At 41.2% G+C, this 24,397-nt stretch overlaps 1 protein-coding gene across 1 annotated transcript in view; it reads left to right on the forward strand.

Annotated features, from left to right (window-relative positions):
* Positions 1–9,684: 9,684 nt before the first annotated feature.
* ASAH2 (N-acylsphingosine amidohydrolase 2) overlaps positions 9,685–24,397 on the forward strand; it is an 83,616-nt gene continuing 68,903 nt past the window's right edge. Inside the window, exons 1-4 of the mRNA XM_067027456.1 lie at positions 9,685–9,794; positions 12,527–12,658; positions 19,074–19,237; positions 21,116–21,265. Coding sequence (XP_066883557.1) covers positions 12,532–12,658; positions 19,074–19,237; positions 21,116–21,265 — 441 coding nt within the window. The 5' untranslated portion in view covers positions 9,685–9,794; positions 12,527–12,531. The remainder of the gene's footprint in view (positions 9,795–12,526; positions 12,659–19,073; positions 19,238–21,115; positions 21,266–24,397) is intronic.

The raw sequence follows: 24,397 nt of genomic DNA on the forward strand, positions 1-24,397 counted from the left end.
GGGCTCTAGGTGTATTGGGCTTCAGTAGTTGTGGCTCATGCGCTCTACAGTGCAGGAGCAGTAGTTGTGGTGCAGGGGCTTAGCTGCTCCACAGCATGTGGGATCTTCCCGGACCAGGGCTCGAACCTGTGTCCCCTGCATTGGCAGGCGGATTCTTAACCACTGCGCCACCAGGGAAGCCCTCAATTGTCTCATAATTTTTAAAAACCGGTTTTGAATCAGGTTCCAAATAGCGATGGTTTGGGGTGTTCAGCATACAGTTGGCTGATATATCTCTTCAGCCTCTCTTAATCTATAGCTTGCTTCTCCTTTCCTCCCCTTCCTGGCCCCGTCCCTCTTCCCTTGCCTTTCTCTCTGCTCCTCATTCTTCTTCTTCCTCATATTCTCTCCCTCTTCTCTCTCTTCCTACTCTTCTACATCCATCCTCCATCTTTCTTTCTTTTTCCACTTCAAATGCGTCTGTTAAGGAAACTGGCTCATTTGTCTTACAGAGTCTCTCACAGTCTGGATTTTGCTTACTGTATCCCCACATTGTCCTCTAAAATACTCGGTTGTCTCTTTGTTTCCTATAAACAGGCACTGAGATCTAGAGGCTGATCCAATTTAGGTTTAACATTTTGGGTAAGAATACTGGAAAGGTAAGGTCGTGTACATCATTCAGAGCCTTGCAATATCTGCTTGACTCTTTTGGTGACCTAAGCGGTCAGCCGCTGATGGTCATTGCCTATATCCATCATTTCATTATGGGTTTGCAAGACATTTAGATTCTAAGTTTGTCATTCCTTCCTCATTTATTAGCTTGAATACTTCCATTGTGAGAACCTGTCCCTCATCAATAATTTCGCTTTCCCAAGTTACCTTTTTTTCCCTCCTTTCTTTTTCTTTTTAAATTATTTATTTATTTATTTTTGGCTGTGTTGGGTCTTTGTTTCTGTGCAAGGGCTTTCTCTAGTTGTGGCGAGCGGGGGCCACTCTTCATCGCGGTGCGCGGGCCTCTCACTATCGTGGCCTCTCTTGTTGCGGAGCACGGGCTCCAGACGCGCAGGCTCAGTAGTTGTGACTCATGGGCTTAGTTGCTCCGCGGCATGTGGGATCTCCCCAGACCAGGGCTCGAACCCGTGTCCCCTTCATCGGCAGGCAGATTCTCAACCACTGTGCCACCAAGGAAGCCCCCCTCCTTTCTTTGTTCATTTTCTTTTTTTTCCTCCCAGTTTCATTGAGATGTAGTTGACGTACAGCCCTGTGTAAGTTTAAGGTGTACAACATAATGATTTGATTTATATACATCGTGAAATGGCTATCACAATAAGTTTAGTGAATATCCATCATTTCATATGGGTACTAAATTAAAGAAATAGAAAAAATTTGGTTTCTTGTGATGAGAACCCTTAGGATTTACTCTCTTAACTTTTATATATAAGATACAGAGGTGTTACCAAATGTAAAATAGATAGCTAGGGGGAAGCAGTCACATAGCACAGGGAGATCATCTTGGTGCTTTGTGACCAGCTAGAGGGGTGGGATAGGGAGGGTGGGAGGGAGACGCAAGAGGGAGGAGATATGGGGATATACGTGTATGTATAGCTGATTCACTTTGTTCTACAGCAGAAACTAACACCCCATTGTAAAGCAATTATCCTCCAATAAAGATGTTAAAAAAAAAAGATACAGCAGTGTTAATTATCTTTATCATGTTGTACATTCCATCCGTAGCACTTATTTCTCTTATAACTGGAAGTTTGTACTTTAACTGCCTTCCTCTGATTCCCCGTCCCCCCACCCCTCCCTCTGGTAACCACAAATCTGACCTCTTTTTCTGAGTTTGTTTGTTGGTATTTTTTGAAGTATAACTGACCTACAATACTGTGTTAGTTCCTGTTACACAGTATAGTGATTTGATATTCCTATACATTTCAAAATGATCACCACAATGTCTGGTTACAGTATCTCACTCACTATACAACGATATTGTATGTTTATCAACTATATTCCCCATACTGTACATTTCATATCCATGACTCACTTATTTTGCAACTGGAAGTTTGTACCTCTTAATCTCTCTCACGTATTTCTTTCCTCCCCACCCCTTCTACTCTGGCAACCACCTATTTGTTCTCTGTATCTATAACTCTGTTTCTGTTTTCTGTTTGTTCATTTGTTTTTAGTTTTTTAAAGATTCAACATGTAAGTGAAATCATACAGTATTGGTCTTCCTCAGTCTGACTTTTTTCACTTAGCATAATAGCCTCTATGTCCATCTATGTTGTCACAAATGGCAAGATTTCATTCTTTTATGTGTTAGCAATATTCCATTATATATCTATATCTACCTCTATCACATCTTTATCTGTACATCTACTGATGGGCACTTAGGTTGCTTCTGTATCTTTGTTATTGTAAATAATGTTGCAATGAACATGGGGGTGCATATATCTTTTCTAATTAGTGTTTTCATTTTCTTTGGGTAAATACCCATGAGTGGAATTGCTAGATTATGTTGTAGTTCTATTTTTAATTTTGAGGGGAATCTCTATACTGTTTTGGGGAATCTCTGTATCTGCACCAATTTACATTCCAACCAACATTGCATGAGGATTCCCTTTCCTCTACATCCTTGTCACACTTATTTGTTTTCTTTTTGATAACAGCCATTCTCACTGGTGTAAGATGACATTTTACTGTGCTTTTGATTGGCATTTCCCTGATGACTAGTGAGGTTTAGCATCTTTTTGTTGGCCATCTGTATGTCTACCTTGGAAAAATATCTATGCAGATCCTCTGCCCATTTTTTAACCATGCTGTTTGTTTTTTGAAGTTGAGTTGTATGAGTTCTTTGTATACTTGGGATATTGACCCCTTGTGAGAGACATCACTTGCAAATATCTTCTCCCATTCAGAAGGTGGCCATTTTGTTTTATTGGTAGTTTCCTTCACTGTGCAAAAGCATTTTAGTTTGATATAGTCCTATTTGTTTATTTTTGTTTTTGCTTCCCTTGCCTGAGGAGACATATCCAAAAAAAATTATGAAGACTGATGTATGAGAGAGTACTGCCTATGTTTTCTTCTAGAATTATTATGGTTTCAGGTCTTACAATTAAGTATTCAATCCATTTTGAATTTATTTTTGTGCATAGTGTGAGAGAGTAGAATCTTTTGCATGTAGCTGTTCAGTTTTCCCAACACCGTTTGTTGAAGAGGCAGTTTTTTTCACCAGTGTGTATTCTTGCCCCTCTGCTATAGATTAATTGCCCATATAAGTATGGGTTCATTTCTGGGTTCTCTGTTCTGTTCCATTGATCTATGTGTCTGTTTTTGTGCCAGTACTATACTGTTTTGATTGCTGTAGCTATGTAGTATAGTTTGAAAAAAGGGATTGTGATACCCTCTAGTTTTATTTTTTCTCAAGATTGTTTTGGCTATTTGAGGTCTTTTGTGTTTCTGTGCAAATTATAGAATTATTTGTTCTAGTTCTGTGAAAAGTGACATTGGTATTTTGATGACAATTGCATTGAATCTGCAGATGGCTTTGGGTAGTATGGTCATTTCAACTGTATTAATTCTTCCAACCCAGGAATATGGCATATCTTTCCATCTGTTTGTATCATTTTCAGTTTCTTCCATCAATGTCTTATATTTTTCTGAATACAGGTCATTTGCCTCCTTAGGTAGGTTTATTCCTAGATATCAATATTTTATTCTTTTTGATGCGATGGTAAATGGGATTGTTCCTTGAATTTCTCTTTCTGATCTTTTGTTGTTAGTGTATAGAAATGCAACAGATTTCTGTGTATTAATTTTGTAACCTACAACTTTACCAAAGTCATTGATGAGTTCTAGTAGTTTTCTGGTAGCATCTTTAGGATTTTCTATGTATAGTATCATGTCATCTGCAAACAGTGACAGCTTTACTTCTTCTTTTCTGATTTGGATTCCTTTTATTTCTTTTTCTTCTGATTGCTGTAGCTAGGACTTCCAAAACTATGGTGAATAAAAGTGGCGGGCGTGGACATCCTTGTCTTAATCCTGATTTAAGAGGAAATGCTTTTAGCTTTTCATCATTGAGTATGATGTTAGCTATAGGTTTGTCGTATATGGCCTTTATTATGTTGAGGTATGTTTCCTCTGTAACATTTAATCTACTTTTGATTCCTTCTAGTGTATTTTTCATTTCAGAGAGTGTTTTCTTCATCTCTGGTTGGTTGTTCTTTATATTTTCTCTTTTTAAAAAACTTTTAATTTTCACTCTATTCATTCAATCTTCACCTGAGTTCTTTGCATCTCTTTATGATCATTACCTTGAACTCATTATTGATTGAACTCATTATTGGGTTGATTACCTATCTGTACTTAGTACTTTTTATGGGGTTTTATCTTGTTCCTCTGGATCATATTCCTCTGTTGCCTCATTTTGTCTAATTTGCTATTTTTTTTCCTATACATTTGGTGGGTTGGTTATGTTTCCCAACTTTGGAGAAGTGGCCTTTTGTAGGATATGTCTTATGCATTCCAGCAGCACATTCCCCTCTGGTTATCAGAGCTATATGCTCTAGGGATTTCCCCTATATGGGCTGCATGGGTCCTTCTGTTGTGCCAGGCTGACTACTATGGGTGGTCTGGTGTGACTGGCCCCTGGTCTGGTTTATTGCCAGTATCTGCCTTGGTGGAGACTGCTAGCTGCTGCTTGGTGGGGCTGGGTCATGAGGTGACAGGCTGTGGAACCCCAAGGGTCCTGGGGCTAGTGTTGCCACTTTGGGGAGCAGCTGGGTTCTGTAGTGGGTGGTTCCAGATCTAGTGTCAGCCTGCTGGTGGGCAGGGCCTATTCCTGATATAGCTGGCTGAAGAATCTGGAGTTTCCCCAAACTGGTGCTGGCCTGCTGGTGAGTGGAGGTAGATCCTTGGGTGGCTGGCTGAGGGGTCCAAGGTATCTTGGAGCTGGTGTTGGCAGGCCTGGGCTCAGTGGTCTGGGACTAGTGTCTGCTCACTGATGGGTGGAGCCAGGCCCTGGGGGTCCTGAAGCTGGTGTCAGCTCACTAGTTAGTAGGGTGGATCCCAGGGCTGCTGACTGAGGAGTGCAAGGTGTCCCACAGCTGGTAGTGTCCTGCTGGTAGGCAGGGCTGGGGCCCAGGAAGTCCTGGGGCTGGTACTGACCTGCTGGTATGTGGGCTGTATCCTGACTTGGCAGGCTGTGGGGCTGTGTGATCCTGGGGCTGGTGTCCACCTGCCGGTGGGTGAAGACTGGTCCTGGGACTAGTACCAGCCCACTAGTAGGTGGAGGCAGGTCCCAGTGTCTGCCTACTGGGCCCTAGGTGTCACAGAGTTGCTGTATCAGCCCATTGTTTGGTGGGGCTGGAACCCGGAGGCTCCTTAGTCTGGTGCCATCCCACCAGTGGTGGAGCCAGGTGTCAGGGTCTTTGGCTGCAGGGCTCTGGGGGTCCCAGTGCTAGTGTTGGCACTCTGGTTGCAAGGTCAGTCCTGGGCCCTCTGTTGGACAGGGCTGGGTCCCAGGGCAGCTGTGGGCTTAAGGGATCTTAAGGCAGCCAGCCTGATGGTAGGTGAGGCTGTGTTTCTGCCTGCCTAGTTGCTTGGCCTGAGGCATGCCTGTATTGCTGCAGAGAGGCTATTGGGTAGGGCTGTGTCCCAGAGCTAATAAGCTAAAGGATTCCAAAATAGCACGTACCAGCACCAGTGTCCTTATGGTAGTATGCGCTCCCCCAATTGGCTGCTGCCCATGTCTATGTCCCCAGAGTGAGCTCCAGTTTCCTCCTGCTTCTCTGGGAGACTCTCCAAAATCAGCAGGTGGGTCTGACCTAGGCTCCTTTCAAATTACTGCTGCTGACTTGGGTCTCGGAGTGTGTGAGATTTTGTGTGCACCGTTTAAGAGTGGCATCTCTATTTCCCACAGCCTTTTGAGTCTCCCAAAAGTAAGACCTGCTGGCCTTCAAAGCCTGTAGGACTCCTGGGCTGGGGAACCTGATATGGGGCGCAGACCCTTCATTCCTTGGGGAGAAACTCTGCAATTTTAATGATTCTTCCGTTTGTGGGTCACCCACCCAGCGTTATGAGTCTCGACTATACCACGACTCTGCCTCCCCCCATCTTGCTGTGGTTCCTTCTTTATCTCTTTATGTGTAGATCTTTTCTGATAGTCTTCCACTCTTTCTCATCAATAGTTGCTCTGTAAGTAGTTGCTCCTCTTCCTAAGTCACCTTTGTACAGCCAAAGAAGAGTACATTCTTACTCTATCTCTTGATCCTTCCTTCCACTCCCTGTTTTTTCTTACCAGTTTTCAGAAAAAACAAACTATTTCCCTAGCATCTTTTAAAGGTAATCAATGAGATTTTTAAAAATTTCATTATGACATCATGCATTTAAGCAAAACTGATGGGCTTATCCACTGCAGTTATTTTTTAAATTGCTCAAATTGACCCATTTTTGGCTAGTGGGAAACACTAGTTCTTTTTGAAACAGTTATAATCATCTCGATGACTTCCTTGATTTCTGGTATGAAAAAATATTTCAGATTTATGTGTTTCCTGGCTCAGACCCCAAACCAGTCATTTCGTCAAGGATCTCTTTTTCCTTTTAGCAAGGAATTATATTTAGAGACCACAATCTGGGTGCTATATGAAATACTATATGGTTTTTTTAAGTAACTTATTCTTCAATTATTCCAAGAATTAAAGAATGAAAAAGGATGTGACCAGAACCTAGTTGCAGGGCAGGAATAAAGAGGTAGACACAGAGAATGGACTTGAGGGCATGGGGTGGGAGGGCGAAGCTGGGGCGAAGTGAGAGTAGCATTGACATATACACACTACTGAATGTAAAATAGTTGGCTGGTGGGAAGCAGCAGCATAGCACAGGGAGATCAGCTCCGTGCCTTGTGACCACCTAGAGGGGTGGGATAGGGAGGATGGGAGGGAGGCTCAAGGGAGAGGGGATATGGGGACATGTATATGCATATGGCTGATTCACTTTGTTGTGCAACAAACTAACACAGTTTTGTGAAACAATTATACTCCAGTAAAGATCTGTTTGAAAAAAAAAAAAAAAGAAAAAAGAAATTAGCATCAAGCCTTTTAAGGCCCCTATCCTATAGGCATAAGTAAAACAAGAGAATTCGTAGCGCTAGACTATTGGTTAATGGTTGAGGAGTTGGGCATTTGGGAAAATCTTCCTCAGTGCTCAGTGTTAGGATGTTAAGAGACAGAGGACATGATTTGCTTCATCATCTGCTAATGAGGAGTGAACACATGACTTGTCTGTCCCCAGAGGCTGCCATGCCAGGGCCAGAGTTGAAGCGATGTAGACAGCAAGATTTTTGTGAAAGGCAAGCGGTCTTGTCCGGGAATCTGGAGACCTGGGCTCACATCCTGGAATAATTATTGTTTAATCATGCTCACTTTTAACCATCCTTTCCTGTTCTGGAAGCCCTTTAACATTTCTGTGTGTGTTTCCTCATCAGTAAAATGGGTAGAACATGAGTGAGTGTCTTGGGGTGATGAGTTGAGAAGGACAGCCATCCTTATCCTAGGAAATAGGATTTGTCTGATGGTCATTCAGACAGAAATAAAATACACATATGAAATATTTACAATGATTACATCTTCCCCTCTCCCCGAGCTAGTCTATTTCTGGCTATAGGAGTCAGCTGTCTTGGTGGGCACCACAAGTCCCCTAGGCCCAACATTTTTCCTTCACTGACTCTGCCACGGTGCTTGGGATCTCCTTGATTCTCACCCGCTTAGTGTTCGGGTATGGGCCTTCAAATGTTTTCTGGGAGAAATGATATATTATGCCATGATTATCTACTGAAACCCTGGTTAAAATGATCTTAACTGACTCAACTGTGGGACATCTAGGTAGTCTCAGTGGGAATGAGCTTGGCGTGGCTCCTTCTTACAGGGAGAAAGATGGCTGGAGAGGTCCAGAAGAGAACACATTTTAGATCACAGGGCCAGTTTAGAGGGCCTCCCACGTAAGGGAGAAGGATGGGAGAAGGAAATCCAATGGCAATTCACTAGTGGGTATCTGTTGTTTTTATTTTACCTTGACTTTATTTTGGAGAACTATCCTTTCTTCTTTGGGTATGGTCTTGTTAAATATCCCCTCAATGGAAGGGATAGGTATATGATCTGAGCTAGGTCAGTCAGATGCTGTCTTTTATTTTAAAATTTTATTATTATTATTTTTAAAGACTTTATTGAATTTGTTACAATATTGCTTCTGTTTTATGTTTTGGTGTTTTGGCTGTGAGGCATGTGGGATCTTAACTCCCCAACCAAGGATTGAACCCACACCCCTGGAACTGGAAGGTGAAGTTTTAACCACTGGACTGCCAGGGAAGTCCCCGGAGGCTCCAGAGTGGAGCAACGTAAAGACCTAAAGTAGTTGGAGAGCATCCATCTTGATGACGTACCCCTGAAGAGATGTCTCAATAGCTCCTCCTGCCACATAGACCCTCAGAGCTGACCTCTGGCCTTCCTGAGCCTGCATCTTCAACTTCTTTTGCTGCCTTCTGGTGAATTTGCTTCTCTTTTTCCCCAACTGCCTTAAGTTAGCTAGATTTGGTCTCAGAATTCTTGGTGTCAGGCAACAAACATATTTGCACAAAAAGAAAAAAAAAAACTTGTCTAATACCATACTTTAACCTGTTCCCCTCTGTTGTAGCAGAGAGGTAGCTAAGACACGTTACTAAATGCCCTATCTGAAAGCACTTTAATATTTCCATTGGAACTTTGGGGCTGGTCTCTCTTAAAACTCTGTGTGGAATTCAGCAGCTGATGTGGTCTTCGAATTGCTTCCTGGATAGCTTGGATTTACTAGGAAAAAAGGAGGACTTTGGTCGATTTATTTCTCTCTTTGTCTTTTGTGAGCCATTGCTTAACTTCATGCTGTTATGCAGTGTACATTCTCTGAGATGAGCTAAAACATTTTATTTTCCTCATTACAAAAATGCTACATGGCTATCATAGAAAATGTCAAGAATCAAAAAGATGAAAACAAAACTCACCCATGATCTTATCACCAGATAATTGCTTCTTAACATTTTTTGCTGTATTTTCTTAGTCTTTATGATCACACACATATAAATAACGTATACTTTACAAAAACAGGATCATAATGTTTTGCAAACTTAATTTAATGACATGAAAAAATTATTAAATATTATTTCTTTCAGTATAATTTTTAATGTTGCATACACTCTTCTCTTTTGTATACTCATTATTCACATTCTTAGTTCATCTAAAACTTTGCATTCTTTTTATATATGAGAATCTAAAAGTTCACTTTTCTGTTCTGAAATTATTGTAAATATTGCCTAGTGGGGCCCATAGCCCACACTACTGTCCAGCATACATTATCACTTCCTCTTGAGCACTGGTTGAGTGGCCAGGAGTAAGTAAAGCAGGTGCTCTTTTTTTTGTGATCCAGGTTGGAGCTTTGCACAGACCTTGACGTGCTGAAAGAGTCGTGTTGAACTCTGAAATGACCTTCAGCCTGGCAGGCCTTCTGCAACCCAGTACCTCACTATCAGGCTGTCTCAGGGGAGAGTTCGCTAATAAGTCATTTGTTATCAATAACACTTTAATCTCTTCCATGTACCAAATCCACATAGCTGTGCTCATGGGAACTCTAACTCTCCTGGACATGACTGTGAAAATCTTTCCTCAGTAGGTTTCAGAAAGTGCTAAGAAGTCCCAGCCATCAGTGTTTCAGAGGAAGGGGAACAAGATTCTGGACCATCATTTGCTTTACCAGGATACACAAGTTCTTCTGAGAGGTTGAATCGGGTAAGAATGCCTGTATTATCTTGGAGAGGGAGGGAGGGATCTTGAATCACCCCATTGTCTCAGAGATCCTGATGAAACCTCATTTTCTTAGCTTTGGAAACCCATTTTGCCAAAATATTACTTTTTACTGTCACAGTCTTGAAAAATGGGGGACCTCAGGGTGGTAAAGATCTAGCAAGTGGCTTGTTACTGTGTGATTAGAGCCTCATCGTTGACCTTGCAGGATTATGCTAGATTAAGTGTGAACTATTTAAAAGTGTACGGTCCTTTGAAATGTAATCATTGGTTCAGCTCTCCAAGGTACATTTGGCTTCTGAAGGGAGATATAAGGCATTTGCTTTCATGTTTAAATTCAGATTCTAATCATTTATGAGAAATAGTGCTAATGGTTCCAAAAAGAATGGTAATATGCTGGTGGTAATTCTGGCAACTAAATAGAGTGGTGAAATACACGAGGTACATGGTTGTAATCCAAGCAAGAGGTGGAAACGCTAATGTTAAATCAAGTGCCATTGTTGACTTGTGTAAAAGGCCAGTGGTGGCAGTTAGTTCAGCAGAGCAAAACCAGCAAAAAACAAACAAACAAACAAACCCCCCACACATGCATACACATATATTTCATATCATGTCTGTTACATAGGCTCTTACCACACAGCCACATTTACATATGTGATCTGCATGTACACGCTTTGGGGTTGAAGGGTCCACCTGTCAGTCATCCATTTTTAATAGCCTTATTTGTGCAAAAGCTCTCTCAGCTGGCAGGAAGGCTCATAGAAACCAAAGCTTTGGACAAGAACTAGGTCTACAGGGTTTGAAGTTTGCTACTGAAACAATAGCTAATGACTAGTAAACCTCTTTGACTCATCGAAGTTTCAGAGGCATATCTTACATGTGCTTTCTGACTTGGGGCTGATAGTGAAAGTTGTTTTGGCCTAAGTTTGAAGCTGTCCCTACCGATGGTGGTGAAGGTGATCATGCTGGTGATCAATGGTTGAGGAACGCCTGCTAACAAAAAACTAGGAAATAGGGAAGATGTTCCAGGCTCTTGGTCCTCTCCCAGTTCAGCCCTACCTCTGAAGTGTTTGCTGCCAGACTGATTTTTAACCTTTAGTCTGTGGATTGCAAAATAAAATGACTACAAAGACCGGATAGATAAGGCCCACTGGGTAGAGGCAGTGGCTGGTTGGAGAAGGGCTGCCCCATCTAAAGAGAACAGCAGCTACTAAGTTTTACAAAACTCTTGGTGCATGGGAATGCTGTCTCCGTGTTGCCATATTTTACGAAATATTTTGAAAGAAAACCCGAAGTTTCATATTTGTAAAAGTAGATTCTATTTTTACAGATAGATTGTAAGCTCTATCTTTTATCTTGTTGACTAAGTCAAATTGAAATGAAAAATTGGGCCATACTAAACACATCTGTTTGTTGCCAATTTACAGCTCTTGGGGGTAGCAGCATCTTAGCCACATCTTAGCCATTTGCGGGGCAAGTCTTGGGACCACAATCCCATCTCACTGCTCAAGCTTCCTTAAGTTTAAGAAAATGGACTCTAAAGTTCCCACCTGTGATTCGTGATTCTTTAATACAAACTCACATAAACTCCCTTTAATGCTGGTGAAGAGCACAGAGTCTTTGCTATTTTAGAACCTAATGATAAATGCTGACATCCTGAACGCTTATCACATTCCAAGAAACAAACTATTACTGTGTCATCTTGTCTTATTTTTATAAAACCTGTATGAGATAGGTACTAAAATTATCATCATTGTCACATCCCTATTTACAGATGGGGAAACTGAGGCTCAGTGTTGGGGATGATTTTCCAGGGTCACCTAGTAAGTGGCAGAAATGAGATTTGAACTATGGCACCAGACTTGAGAATGCAATTGTTAACCATCATATTATACTTTCTCCTGCTACATTATGTGAGTTTTTAGCCTCTATAGTCCTTCTGAGTTATGATGAATTCTACTCCTAAAATATCTTAAGGAATCTGTAAGGACATTTTCTGCTTTTGTAGCACACAAGGGCCATTATCTTTATCCTCATACTTCAACACGGGGTTTGCAAAGTGTGTGGGATCTTTCTGATCACTTAAGAGGGAAATTTTACAAATGCCTGGCTTGAGATCACAGATGCCAATCTCCTTTTCCATGCCATTTTCTATTCAGGTAGTAATTGAAAGTTAGAACAGGAAGTTTACAGGCCAAAGGTCTGTTTCACCTCCTCATGGACAAGATACTTAGTCCATGGCCACAAAGTAAAGCCCTAACCCCAGCCAGCTTTCTCACAAGTACAAGCCATGTGGGTATATCAGTTATTCCTGTTGACAGAAATGCTCCAATCTAGACCCATGTACAGAGAGCATCACTGCCATAAATGAAAGCACTATGATGTATCCAAGGAATACAAATAGGTTTTAGCTTAGCTGCCAATGCCAAATGATGGGTGGTGGCTTCCAGGATGAGCGCTGTGCTGAGAAGCATTTGGAAACCTCATGTGAATTCATCAAGGAGTACTGTAATTGATTGGTCTTTTCTTCCACCGGCTTGGGATATGGACCTAGTGGCAAGTATGCCCTGTGCTTGGCATTCCTGGTATAGGCTATTCATAAGAAAGAGCTAAGACACCTTAGCCTCGGACAGCTTGAAGCATGTGTATTTTAATTTGTTATTCTGTCTTTTTTCTGTCTCTTCTGTAGTTGTTCATCTGTCTCTGCTTTTCCCCAGGAGAAATGGCCAAATGTACCTTTTCCACATTAGAGATAGTCCTGATTTTCCTCTTTGTGATGATGACAGGGATCTCGGTGGCTCTTCTCAGCCTGTTGTTCATCACCAGTGGGACCATTAAGCATCACACAGGCAAGTATCATGGGCTCTCTTGTATGCTATTCGTAGCCTGTAGGAAATGTCTTCACTTGGGGGGGGCACCAAGGCAAGAAACATTGTCTACTGATAATGCTGATAACAGGGCAGTTCAATGTATACTTAAGCAGCCTGGGATGGTTACCTAACCTTTACCTTAGTTGCCCTTTATGCACTGATAGCAATTTTTATCAAGTTTACCTTTGGCCCCAAATAGCCAGTGCTGCATTCTGACATGCACTTATTTGTCTCACTTTTCCACTGATCTAAGTACAGCTCGGAATTCTTCAAGGCCCAGTAATATGAGCTTTTACCCTGAGCCTCTTCTTTTTCTATTAGCCTCCTTTCTGGCATCATCTTCTCTAGGGGGTGGGGGGCAAAAGGAGAAGCAAAGACCCACTGAATGTCAATTAGTCTGTGAAAGCTTTAGAGAAGGGGATCTTGTTTTTTTAAACATCTTTATTGAATGTTTATTTATTTTTATTGGAGTATAACTTTATTTATTGGAGTATAACTGTTTACTGGAGTATAACTTTATTGGAGTATAACTGTTTTACAATGGTGTGTTAGTTTCTGTTTTACAACAAAGTGAATCAGTTATACATATACATATGTTCCCATATCTCTTCCCTCATGCGTCTCCCTCCCTATCCCACCCCTCTAGGTGGTCACAAAGCATGGAGCTGATCTCCCTGTGCTATGCAGCTGCTTCCCACTAGCTAGCTATTTTACGTTTGGTAGTGTATATATGTCCATGCCACTCTCTCACTTTGTCACAGCTTACCCTTCCCTCTCCCCATATCCTCAAGTCCATGCTCTAGTAGGTCTGTGTTTTATTCCCATCCTACCCCTTATCTCTTCATGACATTTTTTTCTTAGATTCCATATATATGTGTTAGCATATGGTATTTGTTTTTCTCCTTCTGACTTACTTCACTCTGTATGACAGACTCCAACTCTATCCACCTCATTACAAATAACTCAGTTTCATTTCTTTTTATGGCTGAGTAATATTCCATTGTATATATGTGCCACATCTTCTTTATCCATTCATCTGTTGATGGACACTTAGGTTGCTTCCATGTCCTGGCTATTGTAAATGGAGCTGCAATGAACATTTTGGTACATGACTCTTTTTGAATTACGGTTTTCTCAGGGTATATGCCCAGTAGTGGAATTGTTGGGTCATATGGTACTTCTATTTGTAGTTTTTTTTTTTTTTTTTTTTTTTTTTTTTTTTTTTTTGCGGTATGCGGGCCTCTCACTGTTGTGGCCTCTCCCGTTGCGGAGCACAGGCTCCGGACGCACAGGCTCTGCGGCCATGGCTCACGGGCTTAGTTGCTCCGCGGCATGTGGGATCTTCCCGGACCAGGGCACGAACCCGTGTCTCCTGCATCGGCAGGCGGATTCTCAACCACTGCGCCACCAGGGAAGCCCCCTATTTGTAGTTTTTTAAGGAATGTCCATACTGTTCTCCATAGTGGCTGTATCAATTTACATTCCCACCAGAAGCGCAAGAGTGTTCCCTTTTCTCCACACCCTCTCCAGCATTTATTGTTTCTAGATTTTTTGATGATGGCCATTCTAACCGGTGTGAGATATCTCATTGTAATTTTGATTTGCATTCCTTTAATGATTAATGATGTTGAGCATTCTTTCATGTGTTTGTTGGCAATCTGTATATCTTCTTTGGAGAAATGTCTCTTTAGTTCTTCTGCCCATTTTTGGATTGGGTTGTTTGTTTTTTTGTTATTGAGCTGCATGAGTTGCTTGTAAATTTTGGAGATTAATCCTTTGTCAGTTGCTTCATTTGCAACTATTTTCTCCCATTCTGAGGGTTGTCTTTTGGTCTTGTTTATGGTATCCTTTGCTGTGCAAAAGCATTTAAGTTTCCTTAGGTCCCATTTGTTTATTTTTGTTTTTATTTCCATTTCTCTAGGAGATGGGTCATAAAAGATCTTGCTGTGATTTATGTAATAGAGTGTTCTGCCTATGTTTTCCTCTAAGAGTTTTATAGTGTCTGGCCTTACATGTAGGTCTTTAACCCATTTTGAGTTTATTTTTGTGTATGGTGTTAGGGAGTGTTCTAATTTCATACTTTTACATGTACCTGTCCAGTTTTCCCAGCACCACTTATTGAAGAGGCTGTCTTTTCTCCACTGTGTTTCCTTCCCTCCTTTATCAAAGATAAGGTGACCATATGTGTGTGGGTTTATCTCTGGGCTTTCTATCCTGTTCCATTGATCTATATTTCTGTTTTTGTGCCAGTACCATACTGTATTGATTACTATAGCTTTGTAGTATAGTCTGAAGTCAGGGAGCCTGATTCCTCCAGCTCCATTTTTCATTCCCAAGATTGTTTTGGCTATTTGGGGTCTTTTGTGTTTCCATACAAATTGTGAAATTTTTTGTTCTAGTTCTGTAAAAAATGCCAGTGGTAATTTGATAGGGATTGCGTTGAATCTGTAGATTGCTTTGGGTAGTAGAGTCATTTTCACAATGTTGATTCTTCTCATCCAATAACATGGTATATCTCTCCATCTATTTGTATCATGTTTAATTTCTTTCATCAGTGTCTTATAATTTTCTGCATACAGGTCTTTTGTCTCCTTAGGTAGGTTTATTCCTAGATATTTTATTCTTTTTGTTGCAGTGGCGAATGGGAGTGTTTTAATTTCACTCTCAGATTTTTCATCATTAGTGTATAAGAATGCCAGAGATTTCTGTGCATTAATTTTGTATAGTGCTACTTTACCAAATTCATTGATTAGCTCTAATAGTTTTCTGGTAGTGTCCTTAGGATTCTCTATGTATAGTATCATGTCATCTGCAAACAGTGACAGCTTTACTTCTTCTTTTCTGATGTGGATTCCTTTTATTTCTTTTTCTTCTCTGATTGCTGTGGCTAGAACTTCCAAAACTATGTTGAATAAGAGTGGTGAGAGTTGGCAACCTTGTTTTGTTCCTGACCTTAGTGGAAATGGTTTCAGTTTTTCACCATTGAGAACGATGCTGGCTGTGGGTTTGTCATATATGGCCTTTATTATGTTGAGGAAAGTTCCCTCTATGCCTACTTTCTGCAGGGTTTTTATCATAAATGGTGTTGAATTTTGTCAAAAGCTTTCTCTGCATCTATTGAGATGATCATATGGTTTTTCTTCTTCAGTTTGTTGATATGGTGTATCACGTTGGTTGATTTGCGTATATTGAAGAATTCTTGCATTCCTGGAATAAACCCCACTTGATCATGGTGTATGATCCTTTTAATGTGCTCTCAGATTCTGTTTGTTAGTATTTTCTTGAGGATTTTTGCATCTATATTCATCAATGATATTGGCCTGTAGTTTTCTTTCTTTGTGACATCTTTGTCTGGTTTTGGTATCAGGGTTATGATGGCCTCATAGAATGAGTTTGGGAGTGTTCCTCCCTCTGCTATCTTTTGGAAGAGTTTGAGAAGGATAGGTATTAGCTCTTCTCTAAATGTTTGATAGAATTTGCCTGTGAAGCCATCTGGTCCTGGGCTTTTGTTTGTTGGAAGATTTTTCATCACAGTTTCAATTTCAGTGCTTGTGATTGGTCTGTTCATATTTTCTATTTCTTCCTGATTCAGTCTCAGCACGTTGTGCATTTCTAAGAATTTGTCCATTTCTTTCAGGTTGTCCATTTTATTGGCATACAGTTACTTGTAGTAATCTCTAATAATCTTTTAGAGGAGGGGATCTTGAACTCAAATCCCATGAGGGCTGATCAAGTTCCATAAATAGGGTGGGGGTGTGGCCCAGGGTGGGGACTGGTGCCTCTCTGGTGAAGAGGGTCCACAGGCCCTCCTGAGTGCCAGCTGTTTGTTGTCATGATGTCACATCGACTCAGCCCTTCTGAGTTTTCAAGGTAAGCTGGAAATTGGGGGAGGCGGTTTAGACATCTGGGGTTTTTTTTTCCTGATTTTTTTTAAATGTTGGAAATTAACTTAGTTTTTGAAAACCACCTAGACTAAATTTACAGGCAATATCACATCCATGGGAGCCTCTCCTTTGATGATAGGTTATATACCTGATAAACAGTAGGGAAGACAGGTGGGGACTGAATGCTTTCACCAAAGTAAAGGGAGGGCTGGCCGCAGGCCCAGTGGAGAAGGAGAGGCAACATTGTTCACCTTGGTTTTCTCTCTTGTGGTCTCTTCTCTTTTCTAATGTATTCTCTACCTGCCCCCATGTTTTGTTTTGTTTTGTTAAAGATTTATTTATTATTTATTTTTGGCTGTGTTGGGTCTTCATTGTGGCATGCGGGATCTTTCGTTGCAGTGTGTGGGCTCTTCGTTGTGGTCCGCTGGCTCTCTAGATGTGGAGTGAGGGTTTGCTCTTTCTAGTTGTGGTGCGTGGGTTCCAAAGTGCTTGGGCTCTGTAGTTTGTGCCACGCAGGCTGTAGCTGAGGCATGTGAGTTCAGTAGTTGTGGCGCGTGGGCTTAGTTGCTCCGCAGCATATGGGGTCTTAAGTCCCTGACCAGGGATCGATCCCATGTCCCCTGCATTGTAAGGCGGATTCTTTACCACTGGACCACCAGGGAAGTCCCTGTCCCCATGTTTTGAATTCACTGCCCACAGACCCAGAGAGACAGAGACCCTCTTTTCTGGGCTTGGGCGGAATGAGTTTTAGACTGCTAGAAATGAAAGAATGCATAGGACTTAGTTTTCTCTTTTAGAGAATCCAGAGCCTGAGGCTCAGGGAGGTAATTAATAATTACAGTCACTATTTTCATAGTAGAAGTTGCCATTTATTGGATGGTTACTTTGTGTCAAGCACTATGGTAAACATTCTATGTAAATTTCTCCTTTAATCCTCACAGACTCCCATAAAGGTAGGTGCTAGCCTTAGTACTGCTTTACAGATCTGAGTCTCTGAGATCGAAAAGAATCCTTTGGCTATGTGACTAGATTTGACGTTGGTTGGTACTACATTCCTACATTGGAACAAATGAGGCAATAGCAAAGGTGCCTGATTCCTTCCTTGCAATACTTGATGTCTTGTAGAAAACGTGGGCTTGGGGATGGGAAAACATGAATTCTAACTACGCTTAGAATGTGGATGAAAGAGCAGCAGATTCTGAGTTGGAGGATCTGGGTTAGGCACCTGGTTCATCATATGCTCTCCATTAAATCTTGGTTAAGTCATTTCTCTGGGTTTCAGTTTTCTTATATGTAAAATGGAAGAGATTGGATTATGTGATCTCTAAACTTTCTTGCGCTCCAAAATTCTGGAACCCAGAAGAAGTCTTCTGTTAATCTCTTGCCTAAGTACTTTCTGACCTCTAATGCACTGTGACACTGACATGTGTTGCCTTGGCCACCGCTGGCTGTTGTCTGGGGTGGAAACAAACAAATAAAGTATATAAGTAAGATGTCTAAATATGTAAAAAAAAACCAAAAAAATGAAAAAACAAAAAAACAATAAACCAAAACTATATGCCAGCCATTGTTTTAAATTTTGAATATGTATTAACATATTTATTGTTAATCAACCCTCGGAAATAGGATATTATTATCTTCTTGTTATGAGAAAGTTATGTTACTTTTCTTCATAGATGAGAAAAGTTGAGGTAAAATAGGTTAAGTTATTTGTTCAGCTAGTAAATGATAGAGTTAGTTTTCAAACCCGGGCTGTTTCTGGCACTTGCTCTTTTAGTCTCTATCCCATTCTGCATCCTTTGATGTTCGTGTATGTGTGTGTGTGTGTGTGTGTGTGTGTGATGTTGATATAGAATATATGTATTAATATGCATACATATAGGTGATATGAGAAAAATTAAAGTAAAGCAGGACTATGTTAACTAGTGTACAATGATCTAGGCTGCATTAAGAATAGAAGATTTAGAAGGTCGAGGAGGATAAAAGCAGGGTAGAGACAGCTGATGTGGCATCCTGAAGGTGAGAGGTTAAGCTGAATCTGGCTGTGATGAAACTAAACCTACTCTGAAGGGGTAGAGGAGACTGGCTGAGGGACCAGAAAGGAGTAAGGTCTCTGGATGGAGAGAGTGGTAGACACAAACCCCCAGAAGCTGGATTTAGTGGGCTGTGTGCCAGGAACCTGGCACCTGATTTGTTTGGCTGGAATAGAAGTACAGGGTGAGTGAATGAAGAGTGACAGCTTAGACAGGAACGGCTTGTGAGGAGAAGTTGAAGGACATTTGACAGAGAGCTTGACTGTTAGGCTGAAACATCTCCACTCCGTGAAAAAGATCCACCTTTGGATTACGATATAAAACATGTTCCTGAGATGTTTCTCACCGTGTATCTTAACGTAAGAGAATATACAAAGATTCATCCTTAGGAACCTGAATCTGTGTGTTCTAATTGATGCCGACAAGTGCATGGGCTGAAATGTTGTTTCTTAAATATCTTATTGTTTTTTGATTCAGGTTTTCCAACCACCCAGATCCCTCCAGCCACCCAGGGCCCCACAGCCATCCAGGTATTTCCAACACCAAGCACCCCAGAGCCTACTCTACTTCAGAACTTCAGTGGCTACCGTATTGGTGTTGGGCGAGCTGACTGCACGGGCCAAGTAGCAGATATCATTTTGGTAGGTAAATCATGGGACCCTTGAGGAGACTGTGAAACAGGTAACTTTATTATTTTGCACCCTGTATTTATTCTTAAATATTATGTCATAATCTCCTTCTCACTTTTTATTGACTTCACTGCTGTCTAACATCATGGATATTGCACTATAAGGAAGAGGGGACTTTTTTTTTTTTTTTTTTTTACAGTATGCGGGCCTCTCACTATTGTGGCCTCTCCCGTTGTGGAGCACAAGCTCCGGACGCGCAGGCTCAGCGACCATGGCTCACGGGCCCAGCCTCTCTGCGGCATGTGGGATCTTCCCCGACCAGGGCACGAACCCGCGTCCCCTGCATCAGCAGGCGAACTCTCAACCACTGCATCACCAGGGAGTCCCAGAGGGGACCTTTTATTTAACCACAACTCCCTTGTAAACTCAATTGGCCATTTTTTGTGAAAGGAAGTGGCAAGGTGGACGAACTCCAATACTACAGGGGATGGGCAGGTACCATAAATGACCGAAGAAGGCCAGTGTAAGATGATAAATGTCTAGTAAACCCTCAGTTTTGGGGGGCAATAGAAAGTGGTGGTGACTGTGGTACAGCTAGAAAGTTGCATGGCTTTAGCTGATTGTTGCCATGTAAGACTGTGGATCTAGGGCTGCCCTACCTTACAGTTTTTTTCAAGAGAAGCCAGAATATTTATGGATTGAAGATCTGAGGATTTAAGTCTCTCCATTGGAAAATGGAAGCAACTCTAGTTAAAACTAGAAATCTAGTGTGGGCCAACAGTGTGTTAACCAAGTAAAACACTTCTCTGGATCAGGTGTGGCTATGGGCTGCTGGCATGCAACTTCCGGGCTGTGATGGTAGACACACATTTCTAGCCACCCTTCCCTAGGTAACCAGAGCAGGAGGTTGCGTGATGGGATTTTTCTCTCTCCTACCAAATAATCTTTAGATTCTAGGAATTATTTCCTGTGTCTGTTCTGAAAAGTGACTCTGGAATGTAAACCTTAAATGACCACTCACATGAGAGGTAAAGCAAGCAGTAGAAGGACCATGCTGAAGACCTGGGTGCAGCTTTTATGGGAGGGCTTTATGACATGGTGAGAGAGGGGCTTTAAGATAGGTGTATTTGATTTGACTTGGCTAAGGGAGGGACAACATGATAAAAGCCAGGGTAAAATGATAAAAGCCCCTTTCTTGCTTTTTACAAGACACTTTGTTAGGCACCTCAGGGGCACACAGTTAAGTGAGTCATAACCCATGTTCCTGTGAGCTCAGTACCTAGTTGGGAGATTGGAGGAAGGATGGTACCAGAAATACGCAAATAACTATAATTTACTGGAATAAAGGACAATGATATATTAGTTATCTATTCATGATAAAAGCCCTCAATAAGGATGACTTACTCATAAGGAAACCTTTTTCTTCAGGAAAAAAAAAAAATCACATGCCAAACAACCAAAGTGAAGGGGCCTCCAGTCTTCAGCGTATTTCTGGGAATGTGGAATGATGGCTGGGGAACGATTTATTCTGTAGTACCTTAGATAGGCTGAAGAAACGGTCCTGTTTCAAAGAACAGAAAAGCCATGAAAGGTCTCCAGCATCGTGATGGAATTCCTGAGTCACAGCAGCTCCCTCCTTGCCCACAGGCCAGTGAATAGCTACTGCCAACCCAACAGCTACTTTGCCTTTTTCTGCACAGAAGAGTAAAGCCTGTTTTGTGATGTTGGCTTTACTCTTGAAAACACATATCCTGTCTCACTCGGAGCCACAGTGTCATGTGGATTGTATTTCTTTGCCTTTCCTAAGTAGTCTATTCTTGTATGGTTGTGCCTGGTTTCTGATAACAGCGGGGTGAGAAGGAGTGGCGCTGATTCTCTCTTCCTCTTTAGATGGGCTACAGCAAAACTGGCCAGAATGCACAAGGCATCCTCACGAGGTTGTACAGTCGTGCGTTCATCATAGCAGAGCCAGATGGGTCCAGTCGAGTAGTGTTTGTCAGCATTGACATAGGCATGGTATCCCAACGACTCAGGCTGGAGGTAAGTGATTGAGGTGAGAAAGAGATGACGTGATTTAAAGGCAAAGTCTGCAGGTGAACGTGCCAGTAACAGCTCTCCTGGTTTCACATCCATTGAGTTTCTACTACCCTCAAGGTTATAAGCTCTTGACAATCCAGCAGATGATCAAATGAGGAGAATGAGCCTCATTCCACTCCAAGTCATCTTGGTCAAAACTTGCTTTGCATTCTGCTGATGGCTCACCGTCATTATTAATGCTAATTTTTTTGCAAGCTTATTATGTCCCAGTGATTTTCACATACATGCTCTTGTAATCCTCCTTGTTAGAAGTCTGAGAGTGCCAATGAATCACTAACCCTCCCCTCAAGTTTTTAGACAATTAAGAATAGATGCAAGGAATTAAAGGGAATTAAAAAGATACTCTGAAATGAGGTTGGCCGTAAATTGCTGAAGTTGGGTGAAAGGCACATGGGGGTTTCATTATACTATTCTGATGATTTTTGTACGTGTTTGAACTTTTCCATAATAAAATTTTAAAAGAATACAATATTAGCTCTCTTAAACTCTAAACTGTATTGTAGAATATGGCAGGCTTTTCTATGATTTTTTCTGCCAATTTTGACCATGTAACCCACCTGTGGGGAAAGTTGAGCTTAGCAGAAAGGTGCATAGGAGGTCCTGGAGAGGCAGCTTGTAAGATGCAGAGAGGAGGGGGTGGGGAGAGAGAGAGAAATAGTTATAGACACATGGACTTCCAGGTCTCTCTCTCTCAGCCAATTTCTAGACCCTGACCTGGTTATATTTTCTGCAGGGATCAGGTCACAGAAAGAAAGTGTATTCTTAGTATCTGCTCACATACTTAAAAATGTGAGAAAGAGGAGAGTCTGGAACATCTAGAATAATGACCATGAAATGTCCATTATTCAGTGTCATGTTCTATCAACCTCACCAAATAAACACTTGCTCCCCCTGTGGTGTGAAGGGGCCAGGGAGAGGGATGATGAGAGGGCCTAAAAGCATTTCTCTAATGTCACCCCCTTGTGAGGAGTAGAATGTAAGTCTCTCCCATCTATGGAAACATAAGGAGCAGAGGATTAAGTACTTTCCCCACAACTACACTGACAACAAAACTGTGAGGTTGGACTGTTGTTATCCCCATTTTGCAGGTAAGGAGACTGAGTCTTAGAGAAGGTTAAGTAACTTTCCCAAGTTCACACAGTTAGAAGAAGGTAGAGCTGGGTTCTGAACACATAATATGCCTGATACCAGAGCCTACATTCTTAAAAGTGAGGTCGTTCTATTATCGTGGAGAGCATTGATCACCTGCTTTTTACAAGACACTTTGTTAGGCACTTCAGGGGCTCACAGCTAAGTGAGTCATAACCCATGTTCCTATGAGCTCAGTACCTAGTTGGGAGATTGGAGGAAGGACTGTACCAGAAATACGCAAATAACTATAATTTATTGGAATAAAGGACAATGATATATTAGTTATCTATTCATGAGTAATAAATAGCCCCCCCAAATAGGGACTTAATTAATATTTGTTGTTTTATCTCATAGTTTTGTTGGTGAGGAATTGAGAACTGGCTTAGCTAGGTGGTTATGACTTAGGGTAGCTTGCAGTCAAGATGCTGGCAAAGGCTGCAGTCATCTGAAGGTTTGACTAAGGCTAAAAGATCCACTTCCAAGATGATTCACTCATGTGGCTACTGACAGTTCCCCCACTGTCCATATCCTCGTGACAGAGCAGCTGGCTTCCCTTATAATGTGTACTTAAAGGAAAGAGCAGGGATTTTCGCCCACTCAGTAGGTTATCTTTTCATTTTGTCAGTGGAAATATTTGCAAATGATATGACTGATAAGATGTGAATATCCAAAATATATAAACAGTTCATACAACTCAACATCAAAAAGCCACAAACAACCTGATTAAAAAATGGTCTGAGGACCTGAATAGACATTTTGCCAAAGAGGACATGCAGATGGCCAACAGGCACATGAAAAGATGCTCAACGTCACTGATCATCAGGGCAATGCAAATCAAAACTACACTGTGATATTACCTCACACCTGTCAAAATGGCTATCATCAAAAAGAACACAAATAACAAACACTGGCGAGGATGTGGAGAAAAAGGAACCCACATACATATTGGTTGGAATGTAAATTTGTATAGCCAGTGTGGAAAATAGTATGGAGATGTCTCAAAAAATTAAAAATAGAACTACCATATGACCCAGCAATTCTACTCCTGGGTATATATCTGAAAAAAATGAAAACACTAATATGAAAAGATATATGCACCCCCATGTTCATAGCAGTATTATTTACAGCTGCCAAGATGTGGAAGCAACCTAAGTGTCCATCAATAGATGAATGGATAAAGAAGCTGTAGTGTATATACATATATACAATGGAATACTACTCAGCCATAAAAAAGAATGAAATTTTGCCATTTGTTACAACATGGATGGACTTGGAAGGTATTATGCTAAGTGAAATAAGTCAGAAAGATAAATACTGTATAATGTCACTTGTATGTGGAATCTAAAAAATAGAACAAACTAGTGAATATAACAAAAAAGAAACAGACTCACAGATATAGAGAACAAATTAGTGGTTACCAGTGGGGAGAGGGAAGAGGGAAGGGGTAATGGAGGGTTAGGGGATTAAGAGGTATAAATTATTATGTATAAAATAAGCTACAAGGATATGTTGTACAACACAGGGAATATAGCCAATCTTTTATAATAACTATACATGGAGCATAACCTTTAAAAATTGTGAATCACCATATTGTATGCCTGTAACTTATGTAATATGGTACATCAACTATAATTAAAAAAAAAAAAAGAGCAGGGAAGAAACCACAGTGCCTTTAATAACCCAGGCTCAGAAGATGCACACCATCACTTTCACCCTGTTCTATCCTTAGAAGCAAGTCACCAAGTCTAGTTCACACTCACAGGTGGGAAAGTTATACTTCACCTCTTGAAGCCAGGGGTATTGAATAATTTGTGGCCATACAGTACTTTAAAAGTACAACACAGGGATTCAGGAAATGGAAACTAGAGGAAAATTCAAAGTGGAAGTGATACTTGAATGGGGAGAATTTTAAATGGTTGACATGGGGAGGAAGAGCTATCAAAT

The sequence above is a fragment of the Kogia breviceps genome, chromosome 2 (genome assembly GCF_026419965.1).
Source record: "Kogia breviceps isolate mKogBre1 chromosome 2, mKogBre1 haplotype 1, whole genome shotgun sequence".
NCBI classification, from domain to species: domain Eukaryota; kingdom Metazoa; phylum Chordata; class Mammalia; order Artiodactyla; family Physeteridae; genus Kogia; species Kogia breviceps.